Source organism: Colobus angolensis, unplaced genomic scaffold (genome assembly GCF_000951035.1).
Source record: "Colobus angolensis palliatus isolate OR3802 unplaced genomic scaffold, Cang.pa_1.0 Scaffold354, whole genome shotgun sequence".
NCBI classification, from domain to species: domain Eukaryota; kingdom Metazoa; phylum Chordata; class Mammalia; order Primates; family Cercopithecidae; genus Colobus; species Colobus angolensis.
Window position 1 is genome coordinate 1,571,891 of NW_012116866.1, and position 20,834 is coordinate 1,592,724.

General features: G+C 35.6%; 1 protein-coding gene across 1 annotated transcript in view; it reads right to left on the reverse strand.

Moving 5' to 3' along the window:
• ATF6 (activating transcription factor 6) overlaps nt 1-20,834 on the reverse strand; it is a 208,030-nt gene that overhangs the window by 112,673 nt on the left and 74,523 nt on the right. Inside the window, exons 10-13 of the mRNA XM_011952980.1 lie at nt 16,392-16,523; nt 11,267-11,380; nt 9,857-9,956; nt 2,661-2,728 (exon numbers count right to left, since the gene is read on the reverse strand). Coding sequence (XP_011808370.1) covers nt 2,661-2,728; nt 9,857-9,956; nt 11,267-11,380; nt 16,392-16,523 — 414 coding nt within the window. The remainder of the gene's footprint in view (nt 1-2,660; nt 2,729-9,856; nt 9,957-11,266; nt 11,381-16,391; nt 16,524-20,834) is intronic.

Sequence of the window (20,834 nt, forward strand, 5' to 3'; positions counted from 1 at the left end):
ACACATTGCAAAGCACGTAAAAATAATGAAAGTATCAGAAAACAGAGAGATTTCTGCATAGGTTTGAAGGATTTTTAATTTTTTTAGTAATACAAATTAAATCTGAGGAAAAGTCATTTTTCATCACTTTGTGAAATATATGAAGGTGTGCTTGCCTATGAGGTTGTGTGAAAGGTAGAAAAAGCTGAGGATTTGAAAACAGACTTGGTTTAGAACTCCTGCTTCACTTCTCAAGTGAGCACTCTTGGGGAAATCACCCTCCATGAGCAAACTGTTTCCTCATCAATAAAAAGAGGATAACCACACAAACCTTACAGGACTGTTATTGGAGATATTATATATGTAAAGTGCCAAGCATGGCTCCTGTCCCATAGGATTTATTCAACAATTGCTAGTCATTGATATTAAAAGTACCATGTGTGTGCCTTACTAAAATTAAAAACTAAAATGATAATACCTCAAACCACATCATGTCCCAAAAGATACAGTCAAATGATTCTAATAGAGTTCTTAATGTGTTCAGGATCTTCTAGTGTTTAGGACCAATACCTGGAAGAGTTAAAGGGATCCTGTAATGCTTCGTTTTTCCTCAAAGAGAAAACTTATATGTATCAATCATATATTATTAACTTAAGAAGAGAAAAAGACTGACCTAAATGGAAGTAATAAATGAGTTACAAGAACTTCCTTTGAAATAACTCCATTTGTTCACTAGGCCATTTCTGATTACAATATTTTGAATATATAGTCACTTCTTGCATTTTGTGATAGTTATGTTCTAAAAAGTCACTGCCATCAATGAATTAGTGAATCCTAAACCATTCTCCTAGGGGAAATACAGGGTTCGGTTCCTGCAAGCCTCTGGTTACAATATTTCTGTCAAGTGATCAATATATAACCTTATTTATGTGTTTCTGTTTAAAGACACCTTCTTTAACATATTCATTCACTAACTTGAACTCACAGCCAACAGCACTATAAATCATGCCTGAATGAAACGTATCTAACACACGTAGTTTCTCCACACAGCACACCACAGCCCATTTGGGCTTAGCAACACTAGACAGCAATTCAGCAATATGCCTCGGGCCATTTCAAACAACAAAATTACCAAGAAAAAGCACAAATTTATGAAAAATGTGGACTGTGAAAAGGACCTTGTTTATATAGCTGAAAATAGAAGGCAGAACACTGCCTTGTTCAACCTCACCAGGGAGCATCTATGCATGTTTGCGAATGATGACAAAAGCACTGCTAATATTAGGGGTTACAAATACCTTTTAGCAGATTTTAGTAGGTGAATTAGCAAATATGGAATCCACAAAAAATGAAAATTGGCTGTAATTCACTAAAACATTTTAACTAATGAAGAAATACCACGCCATCATAACCATGCATCTAAAAATTGATATATTTTTAAAATAAATGTATTGCAATTGAAGGATATATTCTGCTTAGCAGAGAATTATTAGTTACTATTTAAATATATTTGAATTATCAATTTCAGCAGGATAATACAATCTCAGCATTTTAAACATTCATGATTGCTGATATGCTGCTCACTGCCATTTAATAGGAATTCTCAGTTATTAGTATAATGAATAAAATAGCTTTCGAGTTACATTTTTACTATCTATCTATATGTATTTTTTTCTCAGTGCCTACAACACTGGCACACAATATATTCCAAATAAATGTTAAATTCGTATAAGTGAACTACAAGTGTGTGGTAAAGCTACAGAGGGAAGCTGAGATTCTCAACTTTCACTTCAGTGATACTGTTGTCAATAACATCACATCATTATCATCTACCATTGTCATTTACGTACCATGCTAAGTGCTCTAAATATATTATCTAATTTAACCATTATATCATCTCTGTGCAGCCAGCATTTTGTAGATGAGGAAACTTCAATTGCATGTAATCTGTTTGAGCCCACAAAGTAAGAGGCAGAGTTACAATTTGAACTCTGCCCAACAGGGCAAATAAAGCTAGCATCTTAACCATGACACCATATTGCTTCCCATATTATCTTTCCCTTTGAAGACATTTAAACCTCTAGATACAACATTCTCTTCAAAACCTTTCAAAATCTTAAGTAGTATTATGTAGTGAAAAATGCATTGTCAGTAAAACAGCTAGGATCCGAATGCTGAGTCTGCCACTAGGTCTTATTACTCTGAAAATTACAAAAAAAAAAAAAAAAAAAAAAGATTTGATCAGTTTTTCTATATATAAAATATACTTTTAGTTTTTATATAGATTTAAAGATAAAATGCATGTAAAGCACTCAGGAGGACACCTGGTACAGAGCACTCAAAAAATAATATTCTCTTCCCCTAAGTTCATGAAACAGATGCAAATCAAGGGCAAGAGAGCTATGGGTATTCAAGATTTTCATCAAAATTACGATGGAACAGCACTCCGACTAAATTTGTATGTAAGGGATTTGGGAGAGTTGAACTTTTGAAATTATCTGGCTTTATTCCAACTGCTCAGTAGTATATGTTATATATATATATGTCTCTCTCTCTCTGAGTATATGACTAAAACTCATAGATGAGAACAAATTTAAGGTGAAAGGGAAGTGTGAATTTCAACTTTCTTAAAATACCAGCTATTTTAAATTCCCTGGCCAAGAGCTTCTGCACTGTCTTACCTGATACTAGTGGTTTCTGTGTATTGAACAGCCATCAGCTGAGAATTTGAGCCCTGTTCCAGAGCACCCTGGAATATTAAAAAAAAAAAAAGTTTAATACTGTATCATGAAATTATATGAAATCTTCCTATACTGGCTCATTCTATACTTAAATTGTTAAACTTCCATTGCTAAGATTTCTGACATATTCAGTTCAAATAATTAAACACTAACAGATATTAGAACTCTTTAGGTCCATTCTCGTCTGGGAGAAGTGTCTTAAGGAGATTAAGGCATTTAAGGCACTTCCCATTAAGTTTAAAGAAAGAGCCCAAAAGCTTAGTACAAGCACCACTTTTATGACCAAGCCATATAAGTGTTACCGAACATATAACAATGTATGCTTATCTAAAATAATTATCTTCCCAATGACAAGTTCCTAAGAAGTATGAAAAGTCCATTATGAAACTAGATCCTATTGTTTACTGAGTTAAACAGAGATCTTCATGCCAAAATACATATATGAACTAAGCCATCATTAAAGAGTTCTCACTGATGACTCTAGTCAAGAGAACAGTTCTATCTACACCCATTAGTGGCCCACATATACTACACTGGACACCTGTCTTTCACATAGCATTTGCTTTGCACTATGCCTTTTTATTCTCCCTGGTAGTTTTGTAAGCTGATTTTCAGAAGAGGTTTGTCAGGGTATCAGAATTCAAGGGCATATTACCAAGTTCTATTACATTAGAAAGTAATCTTACCCTGTCAAACAATGGTTTAAACAATTTTTTAATCATTTGTTCATTACTGTGTCCATATATCCGTCTTTCAGTAATCAAAGCACCTACATGCGCCCACGCTACAAAATTAAGTATTTGACTTCTGCCCTTAAAAAGCTCGCAGTTTAACTGGGAAGCCAGATATAGGAAAACAATACGATGTGATAAGTGCTAAACCAGAAGCAAGTACAGAAGTTTAAGGGAGAAAAGAAGAGGAAACAATTTTGTTCGGTGGATGGAACCAATATGCAGGGATGAATATAGGGGTCCCCACTTCTGGCTCTGTAATAAGTCAAGGATCTTATTTTATAAAAATCTAATATGGGTCTTGTATATTGTAGCTGTTCGATAAATGTCTTGTTTAACAACAAATGAAAAAAAATCACCAATAAAATGAAAAGAAAAACACAGTTAAATAATAAAATACTATACTTAAAAAAAAATACTATACTTCCTGGCATAGTTATCCAGTAAGTAGTAAACAAAACCAAAATTAAATTATAGCTAGTTGATAAAAATAAGGTTTAAAATGAACAGATTAAATAGCTGGTGAGTTTTAAATGATTTGTGCTACTTTGGCCCATATGAAATGAGCAAAGAAGTCTGAAAGAAGCCAGACTTCTTTCCCTAGTCTCAGAAAGGAATGGGTAGCCTTAGGGAAAGCCAAGTTACAGAGATATCAGGCAAACAGAAAATAGCTATTCCGTTTACCTATCCAAGATTTATATCAATTAACTAAGGAACCTCTGAAAAACTGGTCATGAGCTTTTGCATTTTCAGCTATGTGGGTTTAGCAAAAGATCATAATTGGCAAAAATGTGAGAGGCATTTACAAAGAAATGAGAGAATGTTAAAATCTCCAATTGTGCTGTAGATCTTTTCCTCGATTTGTCACTTTTTGCTTTGCGTAGGTTGAAGCTTTGTTATTAGGGGTCTATACATTTAGAATTGTTTTATCTTATTCGTATGCTCCTTTTATCAATAAAAAATTTCTTTTGTTGTCTCTTAGAATGACCTTTGTTTGGAAGTCTACTTTTTCTGATTAATATAGCGATGCCAGCTTTTTAATGCTTCACGTTTGCATGGCATACATACTTTTTCACCTTTATTTTCCATCTTTCAGTGTCTTCATATTTAAAATGCTGTTTCTTATAAACAACATATAGTTGGATCTTTCCTTTTAAAAAAATATCTAGTTTGAAAATTTCTTCCTTTTAATTGATGTGTTTAGCCCACTGAATTTAACTGGTTGGATTTAAGTCTACCACCTTGGTATGCATTTTTAATTTATTCTATTTGTTCTTTATGTGTTTCTCTTTTCCTGTCTTCTTTTCATTGAACTGTATATTTTTTAGTATTCCATTTTTATTTCTTACATTGTCTTTTTAGATATACTTTTTCTCTTCTTTTTAAGACACGGGGTCTTGCTCTGTTGCCCAGACAGGAGAGCAATGATGTAATCACAGCTCACCGCAGCTTCTCAAACTCCTGGACTCAAGCAATCTTCTCCCTAGTAGCTGAGATTACAGGCACAAGCCGCCATGCTTGGCTCTAGCTGTACTTCTTTATGTTAGCTTTTAGTAGTTGCTCTAGAGATTATACGTTGATCTAAGTTACCACAGTCGATCTTGAAATATTATTTGAGCAACATAAAAACTTTATTAATAGTATAATTCCATTTATCCCTCCCTCCCTTTGTGTTCTTATTGTCTTATATTTTACTTCTATATAAGCTATAAACCCCACAATAAATTGCTATTATTATTGCTTTAAAAATACAAGTCTTCTAAAGACATTTAAGTACACACACACAAGATAAAGATAGTTTAAAAAAAAAAAAAAAAGGTCTGGTCTTTTTACCCAAATATTTGCCCATTCTGTTGCTCTTCCTTCCTGCTAATCTGGGGGTCTATCTGGTATCATTTACCCAAGTCTTTTAAAAAAACATCTTTAGCATTTCTTATAGCACAGGTCTTCTGGAGACAAATTCCCTTGGTTTTCTCTATGTGAAAATGTCCTTATTTTGCCTTCATTTTGAAAGATATTTCATTAATTTTCCCCTTTACCTTTTCTAAAAACTCAAAGTCTAGGAAGAGGATAGAACTATGAAATAGGACAAATCAAATCAAAGACATAATGCTTAGATACAACGGATATTTCAAAGAAATGTCAGTTCACTAAAATTACAGAATATTTTATAAGACTTAATGTCAGTTCACTAAAATTACAGAATATTTTATAAGACATAATGCTCAGATACAACAGATATTTCAAAGAAATGTCAGTTCACTAAAATTACGGAATATTTTATAAGAGTTTGGGATACTCTTAGCAACTGAAAGATGTAAACTGGAAGAAAAAAAGGTTGAAATGAGAAAAGAAAAAGGACAGCAGTTACATTTGCCAGTAAGTCTGTAAAGTGTTAGTCTCATGATGGGGGATGGAGTGGTCTGGTTTCTTTTTCCAGTATAATATTATAGTTCCTTGGGACTCAGTTCTTAACTTCTTTCTACTCTTCAGTAATTCAAGAAATATTCTTTGGAAATCAATGCTGTGCCAGTCACCCTTATAGGCTCTTTACACTAAGAAACAGAATTTTTTAAAAATCTTAATATGCTTGGCATTGACAACAGCATAAAAGCAGAATAATTCTTCTCCTTCCTCTAACCAGGAACTTCTTTACTATTGACAAATATAGATTCTTCTCCATCATTCCCTTCTATAGTAGCTAAGATTCTCACATTTCCAAGCATATCTAAGCTCCCTACAGAAAGATATGTACCCAAAATAGCACAGAATGAAATAAGACTTTAAACTACACATCTCCTTCAAATGAATAAAGACAGTAAAATTAAAACAAAATTCTTTTTCTTGCATTAGAATTCCTTTAAGATTAAAGAACACCAAGCACCCGTTCCACAGTAAATGCTCTATTGATTTATCTAACGAACAGGAAAGAAAAACATGACAAATTACATCTAATGGTAAGGCCAAAAAAAAAAACATTTAGGGCAAGAATTTTAATCTAATTTTTCATTAAGTTCATTATACTAGCTGTGTGGGATTACCTACTGGCAATGATCTATTCCTGACTCCTGTGCTCTTCTTCTGTATAGTAAAGTACAGATGCCTGAAACCTATATCACTCAAACTATTTTGCCACCAGAGCTCTGGATATAATTTAGATTCTGCCAATAATATGCACTTGCTTCAGATATGGAAAGCAGAAGAGAGACAAGGTCCATTTTCCCTCTGACCATGGTAGCAGCTGATGTGTAGGCTTTGGCAGACATGAATTTTTGAAGTACTAGACTCCAAATTCCAATGCCAATAAGCAGCTTTGGGACTTTGGGGTATATATGACATTGTGAATGATTACCTGCAGCCTCTATTAGTATTAACAACTAATAAAGTTGCCTACTACATTAGGTGAAAAAAGTTGTTGGAGAGGCCAAGGGAAGCACACAGTAGATAATTACAGAATTTCAGAATGTCAGAGTTTGAGTTCACCTGGACTAGCCCTCATTTTATGTATGAAAACAGTTCCATAATGGTTAAAAACCCACATTTCTTGTTATCCTTTTAATGTACTTTAGAACATAACACATACTGCTTCCAATTAGTCATGAAATAATCAGTTTAAGATGTTTCCATTAGCATGTAAACATGTAAACCTGGTGAAGTATTTCCCATCCAAAAATAAAACTCTTCTTTGACTCCTGTAGCTACTCCATTTCTCTATTCCCATGTATAGGGATCACCCTGAAATAATTTTCTTCACTTTCTCTATTATTACTTCCCTGAATCCACTTTAGTTGGCTTTTGCCATTACCACTCCAATGAAAGAACTTTCACGAAGATCACTAACAAGTTCTCATGGTCAATTCCAAGGTAATTCCTCACTCTTTATCTTAATCATCATCTCTTAGCTCTCTTGGCCCCTGTAATTAACTGTTACATCCCCTTCTTTAATAACTTTCTTTGCTTGAATTTTGGGACACCACTATTCTACATTTTCTCCTATTTTACTGGCCAGTTACTCTTCCTCCTTTTCAAGTACTGGTTCCTCTTTCTCTTTCAGCCTGTAATGTTGGAGATGGCCCAGAACTTCGTACCTCACTCTGTTTTCTTTTCTCTGTATTTCTCTCTAGGTAGTAGCACCACAAATTAAACTTCCAGTTTCAACCTCTCTCCTAAACTCCAGACCCAGATATTTGATTGTCCACTTGACTTCTCCACTTGAATGCCTAATAGCCATATCAAACTTAACACATCTAAAATTCTTGACTTCCACCTCTAACTGCTCCTTCCCCAGGACTGGTCTCAGTAAATGGTATCACCAATCAACCAATACCTAAGCATAGGATTTATCATTATATCAACAATTTCTATCAGCTTTACTTTCAAAATATATTTGGCATCCAAGTACTTTCTGCCACCTTCATGACTACCACACTAGTATGGACCACAAACAATCTCTCTCACCTAGCTCACTAAAATGGCTTCTTAACTTGTCTCCCTACTTCCAGTTATACTCCCCATCATGGTCCACTTTATGGAGTAATTACTAATTTTTTTAAATATAAATCATATCAAGTCACTCCCGTACTCAAACCTTTCAATGGCATCCCCTCAAATCCAGGATGAAATCCAAAGTTCTCACCAAAGCCTACGAAGTTTTCTTTGAGCTTACATCTGCTGCCTCTCCAATCTCATCTACCACTCTCCCCTCAGCCCCTGCATTCCAGTTGTACTCGGTTTCTTCATGTTCCTTAAATATACAAACTGTTCCTTCCTGAGGGTCTTTACATTTGCTGTTCCCTCTGTCTAGAAGCTCTTTCTCCAGATTTTCCCCTAAATCTATTTTTTTTTTCTTTTTTAGGCAGAGTCTCACTCTGTCGCCCAGGCTAGACTGTGTGATCTTGGCTCACTGCAAGCTCCGCCTCCCAGGTTCACGCCATTCTCCTGCCTCAGCCTCCTGAGTAGCTGGGACTACAGGCACCTGCCACCATGCCTGGCTAATTTTTTGTACTTTTTAGTAGAGATGGGGTTTCACCATGTTAACCAGGATGGTCTCGATCTCCTGACCTCGTGATCCACCTGCCTCAGCCTCCCAAAGTGCTGGGATTACAGGCATGAGCCACTGCGCCCGACCCCCCTAAATCTTTACATTGTTATTTCAGTGATTTTTCTGCCTATGGCAAAAGCAATGTTCTCATTAAACCCTTGTCTTCTTCTTGAGCACACAGAAGATACATGATCCCAGTCTCTCTTACAGTAGGCTGGGCAAAGTGACAGAGTTTTAGCCCACTAAACATTGGCTAAAAGCCAGGCCTGATTCTTAAAACATTTTGCACAATACACCAAACTCTTTCTTCCCTAACATCCCAAGCAAGTAGCAAAGAATTTCAAGTTGCTGGGGCTACACAATAGAAGGAACCTGGATCCCTCACTCCCTACTTGGAGAAAAGCAATCCTAGAAAGTGAAGTCAAATTTTGTGCAAGTGAAAAAATTTTATTCCATTAAGCTACTGAGATTTGGGGGTTGTTATAACAGCTAGCATTAATTACCTAGATGATGTTGTCTTAAAGTGGAACTTCTTCAGAGAAGCCTTCCCTGACCACTCAAGTCTAGTCACTCATTTCTCGATTCAAATTCTAACCTCCTATGCTGCTTTGTGTTTCTTTAGAGAACTCAGCTCTAATTTTTAGTGTATTTGTATATTTATTTACTTGCTTATTGTTTAGCTCTGCACCAAAGTGTAAGCTCCATTAAGGTAGGGACTATATCATACCCATTACTTTATTTCACGATCAAGAACAGTCCTTGGTTAATTATTGGGAACTTGCAGATGCCAGTTGCTGGTCTGAGTTCTACCAACAAATATTTGATGAATGATGGAATGACTTAATGGTGTTTTGTGGCAAACAGCATTGAGATGGAAGACACACTTAACAGATTCTAAGTAAGACCTGTCGTTAACCCAGAGTAGTACATGTCTAAGTTCAGAAATGCCCTCCATGGATATGTCTTCATTTCCAAACTGCCCCGTGTCTCAACATTCTCTTTTTGAAAAGCTCTAAGAAGAGAGGAGATAAGCAGTATTATTTATTACACCATTGTGCCCAAGACATTTGATATAGATATCCATGCATAGGAACTCCTGGCTTGAAAGCAAATTTGAAGGTGAGAGCAAGAAATAGCATGATGCCTGATCAGGGAACTACTAATACTATAAAACCTAAACTAGTGCTATAAAACCTGGGAGGAGGACTTCAGTGGCAATGACAGCTGCATCAGAAGCAGCAGGAGACAGCGGGAAGTGTCTAAAGTTTAAGCTTACCAAATCTTCTAGGGAACAGAGCAACCCAGCTGGGAGAAGCCTTCCAACAAATATGCCAACTATTGTTCAAAGACAAGCAGAAACAAACCTGAAGAATACGGGTTTTCTGCTGATTATTTGTCATTCTTCTTGACTTGGTCCTTTCCACTTCATGTCTATGAACCCATCCTCGAAGTTCATGATTTAACCTATAAAACATAGTTTAATTGATTAAACATAGAAATTAACTAAACACAGAAATGAATGTTTCACCCTGTGGGTGGAAATGAATCTAATCATCTGTAGGTTCTAAAGTACATTCCAAGTGCCTGATGACTCAATATTGCTTTTTGATTTGAAAAAGTTGGCACTTAATGCTGTTTTTAATAAGACATGCATTTTCACATGGTAAACCTGTCAACCACGCATTCAAAATTCAAAGAAAACTACAGCTAAATACCTCCCAAATATAAACACTGGATGTTAAGGTTTTTCAACCAAAAAAAGTATTTCCTTGCCGGGCACGGTGGCTCACACCTGTAATTCTAACACTTTGGGAGGCTGGGTGGGAAGATTGCTTGAGTCCAGGAGTTTGAGATTAGCCTGGGCAACACAGTGAGACCCTGTCTCTACAGAAAATTTTTTTAAAAAATTAGCTGGGCGTGGTGGCATGTGCCTGTAGTCCCAGCTACTGAGGAGGCAGAGGCAGGAGGATCACTTGAGCCTGGGAGTTTGGGAAAGCAGTGAGCTATGATCAAGCCACTGCACACCAGCCTGAGCAACAGAGCGAGACCCTGTCTAAAAATAAAATAAAAGTCATAGGACTCTTAACAACAAATAGATGCATTAAAACCTCTTCAAAATCCTGCTCTTTTGGGAGAAGAAAAAGAATGAACTCAATTGCTGGGGGTAAAAAAAAAAATGCAAATTTTTCAACACAGGAAATAAAAGTGTAGCTCACATATAACTTCCTTTATTTTGCTTACTTTTTACAGCAGCTGTGAAGATGTTAAACTATGTTTATTCAACTGTAGTTGATTACTACCTATCACAAAAAACCTGAGGTAGCTTTTGAGGTTTTAAGGATAAGGTCCAAAATCACAGGAAAAAAATTTAAGGGAAAAGCTGATAAAGAAGTGTGTACTAACGGTAAAGTATCTCCAGAATCACTTATCCACAAATCATTATCTTCCTAATTGGAAGAAAAAGGTACTTTCTGCTATGAATGTTACCAACTATAAGCCTAACACCCTGAAATTTTAATATTAATTTAATTCTGTAGTTTTCAAAGAAGACATATTTAAGTAAGCAACCATCACATAAAATAGACCCATCACCATATCTATCAGGTTGGTGGAGAAACTGGACAACTAATATGCCTACAGTTATCCAACAAACAATTCAGAGATTCTCTCAGTCACTTAGTGAATCTGACCAATTACTTTTCTAGGTTCCAAAGCTAAACATGGGAACCAACTCAGATGTTCTGAGTTGTTCTGCAATAATCTACAACACTCACCTGAGAGACTCTGTTGTGTTAATTAGGGGCTGACAAGGAGGTGGAGGAATATAAAGCAATGGTTCTTCAGTTAGCACCATCAGGGCTTTGTCATTTGAAACAGAATGATCATATCTGAAACATGGATGCACAAAATTTGTTTCCTTGTATCTTAAATTCCTAAGAAGTTTGCTATAAGAAAATCATCATTAGTGTTAACTTTTCATGGAAATATAGTAAACAGAATATACTGCAAGATAAAGTATAAAATATAAAAACTTATTTTACATGAAATGTCATTTTCTGATTTTCTACAGAGACAGGATGGTAATTCACATTTGTCTAGTCACCATTTATTGAGCAATTAATTTGGAATATGGGATACAATAACACATGGTTCATCATGTCTTCAACAAGCTTAAGACATGCACAATGCTGCTGGTACAGAGGTGGTAACACAGTAATGGGGTAATTGAGGCGAAAATCAACTGGTATTATGTGACCAGACTAAAATTTTGGGGTTATTCACAGTTCTACGATAATAAAACTGGATAGTACCCATAAAACAGGTAGAGGGGTGTGTGTGTGTGTGTGTGTGTATGTGTGTGTGTGTGTATGTTAGGGATAGGGTAAGACATAAAATGCTTGGCAGGAGAAAAGTGAAAGAGTTGAAAAGCCGAATATATACTATGGGATCATGGAAGAATCTGAATCACTAGTAAAACAACAGGGTGATTGACATTAACTAGTTACTCTATTTGTTTCAAAAATATATAGTTTGCTAGCCATCACATTGATGTAGATCATGTGAATTCATATCCAAGGTGTGATGTAGGAAGCAAAACTGGAGTTGAAAGTTAGAATTTGAGATTTACTGCTATTTGTGCTCTTCAGTCTGTAATCTTAATCTCTCTCACTAAGAAAACTTGCACTTCTCCTGAATTTCTTTATATAGGATGATCTGGATTTAGAAAACTAGATATGCTAATATCTCAAAAGAAAACATGTAAACATATAAAACTGAACACAGTGAGATTCACACTTTTCATTTATTCATTCAACAAAAAATTGCTGAATACCAAGTGTGTGCCAGGTATTGTGCTAGGTGCTGAGAATCCAGTAGGGAATAAGAGAATCAAACTTTCTGTCCCCAAAGACCTTAACGGGGAAGATGGACCAAATAGAAGAAAATAAATGGATAAAATAAATCCAAATCCCAGTAAGTGCTATGAGAGAAACAAACAAATGGTTGAAATGGAAAAGCAATGGTAGTGTATACTTTAGATAAAATGGTCCGAGAAGGAGATGGTAGTTTCATCAAGGCCTAAATGATGAGAAGAAGCCGCCTCTACAGAAACTGGGGTAAGAGCGTTCTAGGCGTAAAAGAGGCAGATGGGAGAAAGGTGGGCTCAAAGAACTTTAAAAAGACCACTGGCTGAAGAGTTGCAAGCAAGTGGGGAGGTAGATGGGGAACAGGATGAGGTTGGAAAGACAGAGACCAGGTCATAATAAGGAATTACTAAATGTATTAAGAAGTCACAAAAGTGTTTCAAATAAAGAAGTGATACATTTCAATTTACATTTATACCTTGCCAGGGTACCAAAAATGGACTCAATGGATGCAAAAGGGGAAGCTAAGACACCAATTCAGAAAGAGCTATGGCAATCCTGGCAAGAACTGATAATGGCATGGACTAGGTTTGTGGCAGCAGAGACGGAGAGGGGTGGATCAATTCAAGACAATTTTTGGGAAGAATATCAACAACACTTGTTGAAAGACAGGAATCAGGATTTCTGGCTTAAGCAATGGAAAGGAAAAAACATAGTTGTAGAAAATTGGTTGGAAGTAAAAGAGGGAGAGGAACTGAGTTCCACAGTGCATGTGTTAAGTTTGAAATGTTAAAACAGAGATGTCAAAGAGACTATTGGATATGTGAGTTTGGACTCAGAAAAGAAGTCTGGACTGAAAACATAAATTTGAGAGTCATCAGGATATACAGATATGGAGTGTGCATGAAATTATGGATGAGTCACCTAGACAGAAAGAAAATTTAAAAAGTTCACAGTTCCAAACCTTGAGATTTGGGTAAAAAAGGAGCCCACGAAGATTACTGTGAAGGAGCAGCCAATAAAAAAAGGAAACTAAAAAAACGTAGCAACACAAAAGGAAAGTCTTTCAAGGAGCAAAAGACCCACACAGCCAAATGCTGAGGAAAGGGCAAGTAAGATGGCAGAAAGCACTGGCCCCTTAATAGAAATAATTTTGGCAAAGTGGAAGGTTAACTTCAAGTTAAAAGTTAGAGATATCTATTTATGCCCCATACGAGAGAAAAGAAACAACAGCAGAGGATATATAGAACATTCTTCCCTGCAACTTGCACCAGGAATATTCTCAATGTCCTCTCTTGCGGCTGTAAGGGTTAAGCAGGTTTAAGTTGGTTGGAATAAAACAGACATGTTGGTGCACAGGTAATGACTGCAAACAGAAAAGGATCAGCCTAAAATGAAGCACTGAGTGAGAAGGAAAAAAAAAAAATTCTGCCTTGTGTTTGATAAATCTGAATGCCTGTAAGAGGAGGCTGCTTAGCACCTCTTCTTATAAATCTATGACATATGCATTATTTTAAAAATCATGCCTGCATACTTAGAAAAATACAAACACTGTAGTCCATGAGAAAAGTCCAAAACTGCCTTTGAAAATGTATTTCTGATCTGAACTCTAGTAACAATTTCTGCACATCTGTGCTAACTGGCTTTGTTCTATCAGCCAAAAATATTCTTCAGAAAAGAAAAAAAAAAAAAAAAAGTCTGATAGGGGAAATACCAGGACAAGGATTGGGTGGAGTTAAAGGAGAGAGAAAATCAGCCAACGTGCAATCTGGAGACAATTAGACCAACATTACATTAGCCCAGAAACAGTCAGAGTTCGAGTCTGCTTGCAAACATTTTATGCCAAGAGAAAAAAAATCAGCAAATAAATCACTGAAGTAAAGGACAGTGCTAGGGAGCTAATGAGAATTCTTGGAGGAGTAAAGATCAATTCTGGGTGACATCTTATATATATAGGGTGACCATCCTTTCCCATTTATCCAAGATAGCAGTACTGATGTTCTGATGTAATTATTACTAGCACTACCTTTCCTTTTTAAAAGTGTCCCAGTTTGATAGAACATTATATGGTCATACTATTTATATGCCACACATTTCTATGACTGAAAAAATATATGCAGTTAATTACTAAATGATATGCTAATACAATATTATAAACTATAGGATTAGAATCTACTTTTTTATTTGAACCATATCTCATAGCTCTCCTTAGAAAAAGAAACATAAAGTAAGCTGCATTAAAAAATGTATAGGTATCATGGCTGAAAATAGATAAAACATCTAAAATTCAGTTCAGAACACAGAACAAAGTAATATTAGGTGCTTTCAAATGTTTCACAAACATTTTTTGGTATCTTTTATTCAGTATTTATACTGATAAAAGCAAGAACATCAAATTAATGGACTGGTATTTATTTAAATCTCTCAAGTTGCTGAATAATATTTCAAGAGACTTGCATGTAATCAAGAATCCATAATCTTTCCTGGGTGGTTTTTTTTTCCCAAGACCAGTAACCCAGATTATTCACTCAATGGTGACTTTGGAATAGGGAAAGAGAAAATAGTTTGCATTCCATGTACTACTTTGAAAGCTGATAAATTTCAGCCAGAAAGTCATTCAGACTTCTAGGCTGAACTAGTATGATCAGACTACCATGCTTTCTGGGAGCCACCATGTTATCTTATGCTAATGTGAACAAAAAAGTGAAGGCTTCTATTTGCTGCAGTTAGTGCAGAAGAAATAATATTCTTGTAAAGCTTATCTGAGCTGTAATTTCAAGAATTCAATCCATAACTTGTTCTATTCTTTAGCAAGAAGTCATCTCGACTCTTGTAAATCCAAAGGCTATTAGGTTTAAATTTAATTTTTGATGGATCTTATGTGGACACTAACAGAATTCAAAATCATAGAACATGTAGGGCAAACCTGGACAAATTATTTAGCAAAATTAAAGATACTATTAAACTCTACCAATATTCAGGGGCACTGTTAAGAGATCATCAAGGTCAATATTTAATAAGTATGATGAATTTTGGCATGTAAAAACGCAGGAAATGTTATGTTTTCCAACATTATGACATCTACCACTGCTATGCTGCATTGCAGCTACTGCCATAAAATCCTTTGGGTCCTCCACTGACTTAGCATACTGCATTCCACAAAAATAACAGTTTTTTCAGGAAGGCTAAGTGGAGATAAGCCTGCAGGATTGTGGTGATCATCTTTCAACAGTATGGATGTAACAGTAAAAATTAGGAAGAATGATTGCCCTATAAATCCTTAAAGAGATAAAAGTAAACAAATGTGTAATAATTTTCAAGCATTATATTTTGAAAGGGTTACCCTACTGTGACCTCCCTTTGCCTTGTCAGTTAGTAAAGGAGCTGGCTCCATTTGGCTCTAATACAAATTCTAAATAACACAGGGAAATGTTTATCAAAAAGTATACAACTATAAAAATGTCCACTATACCTTCTTCTAGTTAACCTAATATAGAAATTGCATTTTTATACAATTAAAGCCTTTTGCTATTGACAAGCAATATGGAAATTTATCAAGTCATTATTAAATTGCAACAAGGGAGGGATTCAACAAAGATCACAATAAATGAGTATAAATCATTTTACCTAATGACTGCAAATAGGTTCAATCATATTATTCCACCATATCATATCCATCCACAGGTGAGAGAGTAACAAATATTAGATGTGTTATATGTATAAACACATGATAGATAAAATAACTATTAAAGACATTGTATATAATATGTATATATTTCAATATGTATATTAATGCACACAAACTGAGATTTTAACATTACATCTCCATAGGAATTTTAAAACTACAAAAGGTTTCAAAGTAAATTTAGTTTTAGAATATTAAAAGTAAAATTTATTAATGGTTTCAGTAATTTATGTGTTCTACTACTCAAAATGATACATGAACAATTTAGATGCAATGTTATACTACAGATAATTCTCTTGTTTCAGCTTCATTAAATCACTTAGGCCAAAAGATAGATGCGTGCCATCTAACCTGTAGCTGTTCTTCTGGATGATACCATCTGATGTGTCCTGTGCCTCTTTAGCAGAAAATCCTAGAAGGTGCCTCCTCTGATTTGCAGGGCTCACACTAGGGTTCATTCTCCTGGAATCCTGTTCCAGCATGCTGAAAATTAAAAAACAGGAAATAATAGCTGAAATAAAAATATATCACACATATGCCTGCTACATGCAGCTCTGAAACAAACCACAATTCCTTTGTAGATCCATGCATGTAACAAAAATGCTAGGCATGGAAGCAAGTACAAATAGTGTACTGATGTACACAAATCTGTAGCATGGTAACCTGCACATATCCAAAACAATTTTTATAAGTATAAAAGTACCTTATTTATAAACTGTTTAAACAATAATAGTATTCTATATGCTTTAAAAACTCTATAATTACATGTATATATGAAGTAGAAATAAATATAACACACCTAAAAACAAATTTTAAATCAGATAATAACTGAAGTAAAAAGGCCTTCTGGATGGTGCAAACTGGTGTTTTCAATGAGGGAATACTTCAAATGAAGCAGGAATTATTCTCTTTCTCAATAGTCAAATTCATTATTAGCCTTTCACAATTCCAGAAGGCAGGGTATCAATTAAGCTAAGAAAAAATTATTTTTAAAATACTTCTATTTGTATTTATATGTAAAAACTTCTCTTCTTTCTCCCTACCCTCCCTAATATCTTCATTCATCAAAGTATATCCTCTTCAGAGGCATAAGGATTTGGGGAAAACAACAAAATATATACATATAAGCAAATACTCCCTACTTAACACTTTTTTTTTTTTCCCACAGGGTCTCACTCTGTCACCCAGGCTGGAGTGCAGTGGCGCAATCACAGCTCACTGACACCTTGACCTCCCAAACTCAAGCAATCCTCCCACCTCAGCCCCTCTGAGTAGCTGAGACTACAGGCATGTGGCACCACACCTGGCTAATTTTTTTTGTTGTTTAGTTTTAGTAGAAATGAGATCTCGCTATGTTTCCCAGGCTAGTCTCAAACTCCTGAGCTCAAGCTATCCTCCCGCCTTGGCCTCCCAAAGTGCTGGGATTACAGACGTAAGACACTGCACCCAGCCTTAATTAACACTTTCAACTTTTTAATAGTGCTTAGGAACTTGACTCATCAGTAAGATTTTGTGTGTGTTCACACTTTGTTTTATGATGCAACCCACATAATTTACACTACTCATAATCTTAAAATTCAACACAAAGGGAATCTCCCTAGAGAAGCACAAAAGATTGTATTTGGAGGGATAAAATGCAAGAGGAAAGTAAGGCTAATGAAAAAGGGTATAGTTAAGGAGCCTGTGGTTCTACAGGAAAAACCGTTCTTTGAGATGTAGTAGTTTGCCTCCAAATTTGGGGAAATCAGTGTTGGAGGAAAACAGGGAACAGACACGTCTCTCTAGAATCTTTTTCTGATCCCTTAATATATTTTCCATTCTCCTCGATTCTTCACCCCCAGAAATCACTGCTACCCAGTGATTCTCATATGGTATGCTGTAGCACTTGGGCATATTGCAAACTCTTCAAAGGTATACCACCAATTAAAGCCATTGCGTAAAATTTAATTTTGCTACAACTGAGGCTATATTTCATTACAGTTGTATCTTTCAAACTAAATGTTTACCAAACCTTGCCACAAATAAGGTAAGAGGCCTAGTGGAACGTCTAACTAAACTTAAGAAAACTCACCCTGACGAGTATTTAAGAAAACATGAGAGAAGCAGAAAACAATAGCAATTTGGGAGGGAAGTCAAATGAAGAGTGTGATGATAACTAAGAAATTTTATTTCTTCTTTTGGAAACTAACTTTGAAAAAAAAGTGTTTACTTTTTCTTTCAAGCATGGTGCCAAAAATTCTACTCATGAAAGTAAGCTATGAATAAAATCAAAGTTAAGAACTTTCCCCTAAGTTAGAGAATCTCAATTCAACCCCCCTACTGACCCTGCTATTGTATTAGTGAAATATTCACATACTAATGTTCCTGTTTGGTGGAATACTTACTCCCTGATCCCTCCAGTAACTCTACCACCCTAATTATTAAGAGTTTCCCCTTGTTTTAACTAGAAATGTGCTTCCTTTTTAAAACACAAAAAAACAAAAAAACTTCTACCTTTTGATACTAGTTCTGGATTCTGTGACTATCCAGAACAAGTCTAAGTAAGCCTTCTTCTAATGTCCAAAGACATCTAACATCCCCCTTACCCCAGGCTTTCTTTTCCAAGGTTCTAGTTTCTTGATTCTTTCACCTGCTCCTCTTTATAGCATAGTCTGAAGTTCCTTTAGCATATTTGGTCAATCTCCTATCAATATGCTTCTCAGAGATGATGTCCAGAATTGGCCACAGTACTTCTTAGGTAGCATGAACACTACGGAATGCAAAAGGATAATTCCTTCACTTGTTCTAGACACTGTTGTTCTACTGATGCAGTCTAACATCGCATAGGCCTTTCTGGCAGTTATATTACACTCTATTTATATTGAGCCCAGTGTAATTAAAACCCTAAGTCCTTTCACTCAAACCGATTTTGAACTATTACTTTCGCTTCTCTTCCTATCCCACCTCAACTCTGAATTGATGTAACTGAGTTTTAGGATCCAGCTGAATAATTTATATCAATTCCTTTAAAAATATTTGCCTACTAATCAATCAAGAACTTTTAGGCTCCTCGTTAGCAAAAGAAATTCTTCCAAGAAAGTATCAGCATGCCATCAATATCCTGTACTGAGTTGTTATTAAAATAAAAAGCTCCTTCTGTAAAATCTGTAAAAATGTAGGTTTATCTACTTACGAATTAACTGAAATATCACCTAGATCAAAATTTCCCATCTTGACCATAAAGATATCACAAGAATGTTAAATGCTCTTCTAAGATGCAAATACAGTATATTTTAACAGTAGCTACCACTTTTAAGTACCTACTATGTACTAAGGAATGAAGGCTCAAAGGAAGTTGAGGCTCAAAGAGTTTAAACAGTTTGCCCAAAGTTATGCTCTAAATAACTAATAAAGTCAGGATTTGAATTCAGGATTGGAATTCCATCACTGCACTGACCACATTTCCCAGGAATGAATGATTCATCCATTCATTTATTCATGTACGCAGTAAATACCTATTATGCTCTAAGAACTATATTTGGTGCAAATGACTCAAAGATGAAAGGTAAAAAAAAATCAGAATACAGCAAGTCTTCAAATAATGCTGGTTCATGCAATGTCATTTTGTCATAACACTGAAGACAAGAAAAAAGTCAATTCCCAGCCAAGGTCACTGTCTGTGTGGAGTCTGCATACTCTCCCCAAGTCTGCATGATTTTTCCTGTGGGTACTCCAGTTTCCTCCCACATCTCAAAGATGTGCATGTTAACTGGCACGTCTAAATGGCCCCAGTCTGAATGAGTGTGGGGACCATGTGTGAGTGCACCCTTCAAAGGGATGGCACACTGTCTGGGGTTAATTCTTTACTTGTGTGCCGAGCTGCCAGGATAGGCTCCAGCCATCTACCACCCTGAACTGCAATAAACACATTGGAAAATGACCACAAATCATTGTAAAATAAAAATGTGTACAGTATACAATAATCATACAAGTGCATGACAATAAATGATGTATGAAAGCTCTCAGCAAGCCTGTTTTACCAAAAACTGGATTAATAATTATCTTGTTTTTTTTAATTTTTTATTTCCACAGGTTTTTGGGGAACAGGTGGCATTTGGTTAGATGAATAAGTTGTTTAGTTGTGATCTGTGAGATTTTGGTGTACCCATATCCCAAGTTTAGCTCCCACTTATGAGAGAGAACATAACAATGTTTGGTTTTCCATTCCTGAGTTAGTTCACTTAGAATAGTCTCCAATCCCATCCAGGTTGCTGCGAATGCTATTAATTCATTCCTTTTTATGACTGAGAGGTATTCCATCATATATATATACCACAGTTTCTTTATCCACTCGTTGACTGATGGGCATTTGGGTTGGTTCCACATTTTTGCATTGCAAATTTTGCTGCTATAAACATGCATGAGCAAATATCTTTTTTGTATAATGACTTCTTTACCTCTGGGTAGATACCCCGTAGTGGAATTGCTGGATCAAATGATACTTCTACTTTTAGTTCTTTAAGGAATCTCCACACTGTTTTCCACAGTGGTTGTACTAGTCTAGGTGACTTTACCAATGTTTGAGAACCATTATTCTAAACTAACCCTGTTTTTCACAACATCTTTCCCATCTCAGTTCCCTAAAAGGTACACATTTTTACAATGAATTCAACAGAAGTGGATAGTTTGGAAAGAGGGACTGGGGGAGTTTGGAGGGACATGAAAGGGTACAAACAAAGTGGCTATTTGTATGACTTATGGATAATTTATAAATTGAATTAATTAATTCAGAACTATTGATACTTTGAAGTTTGT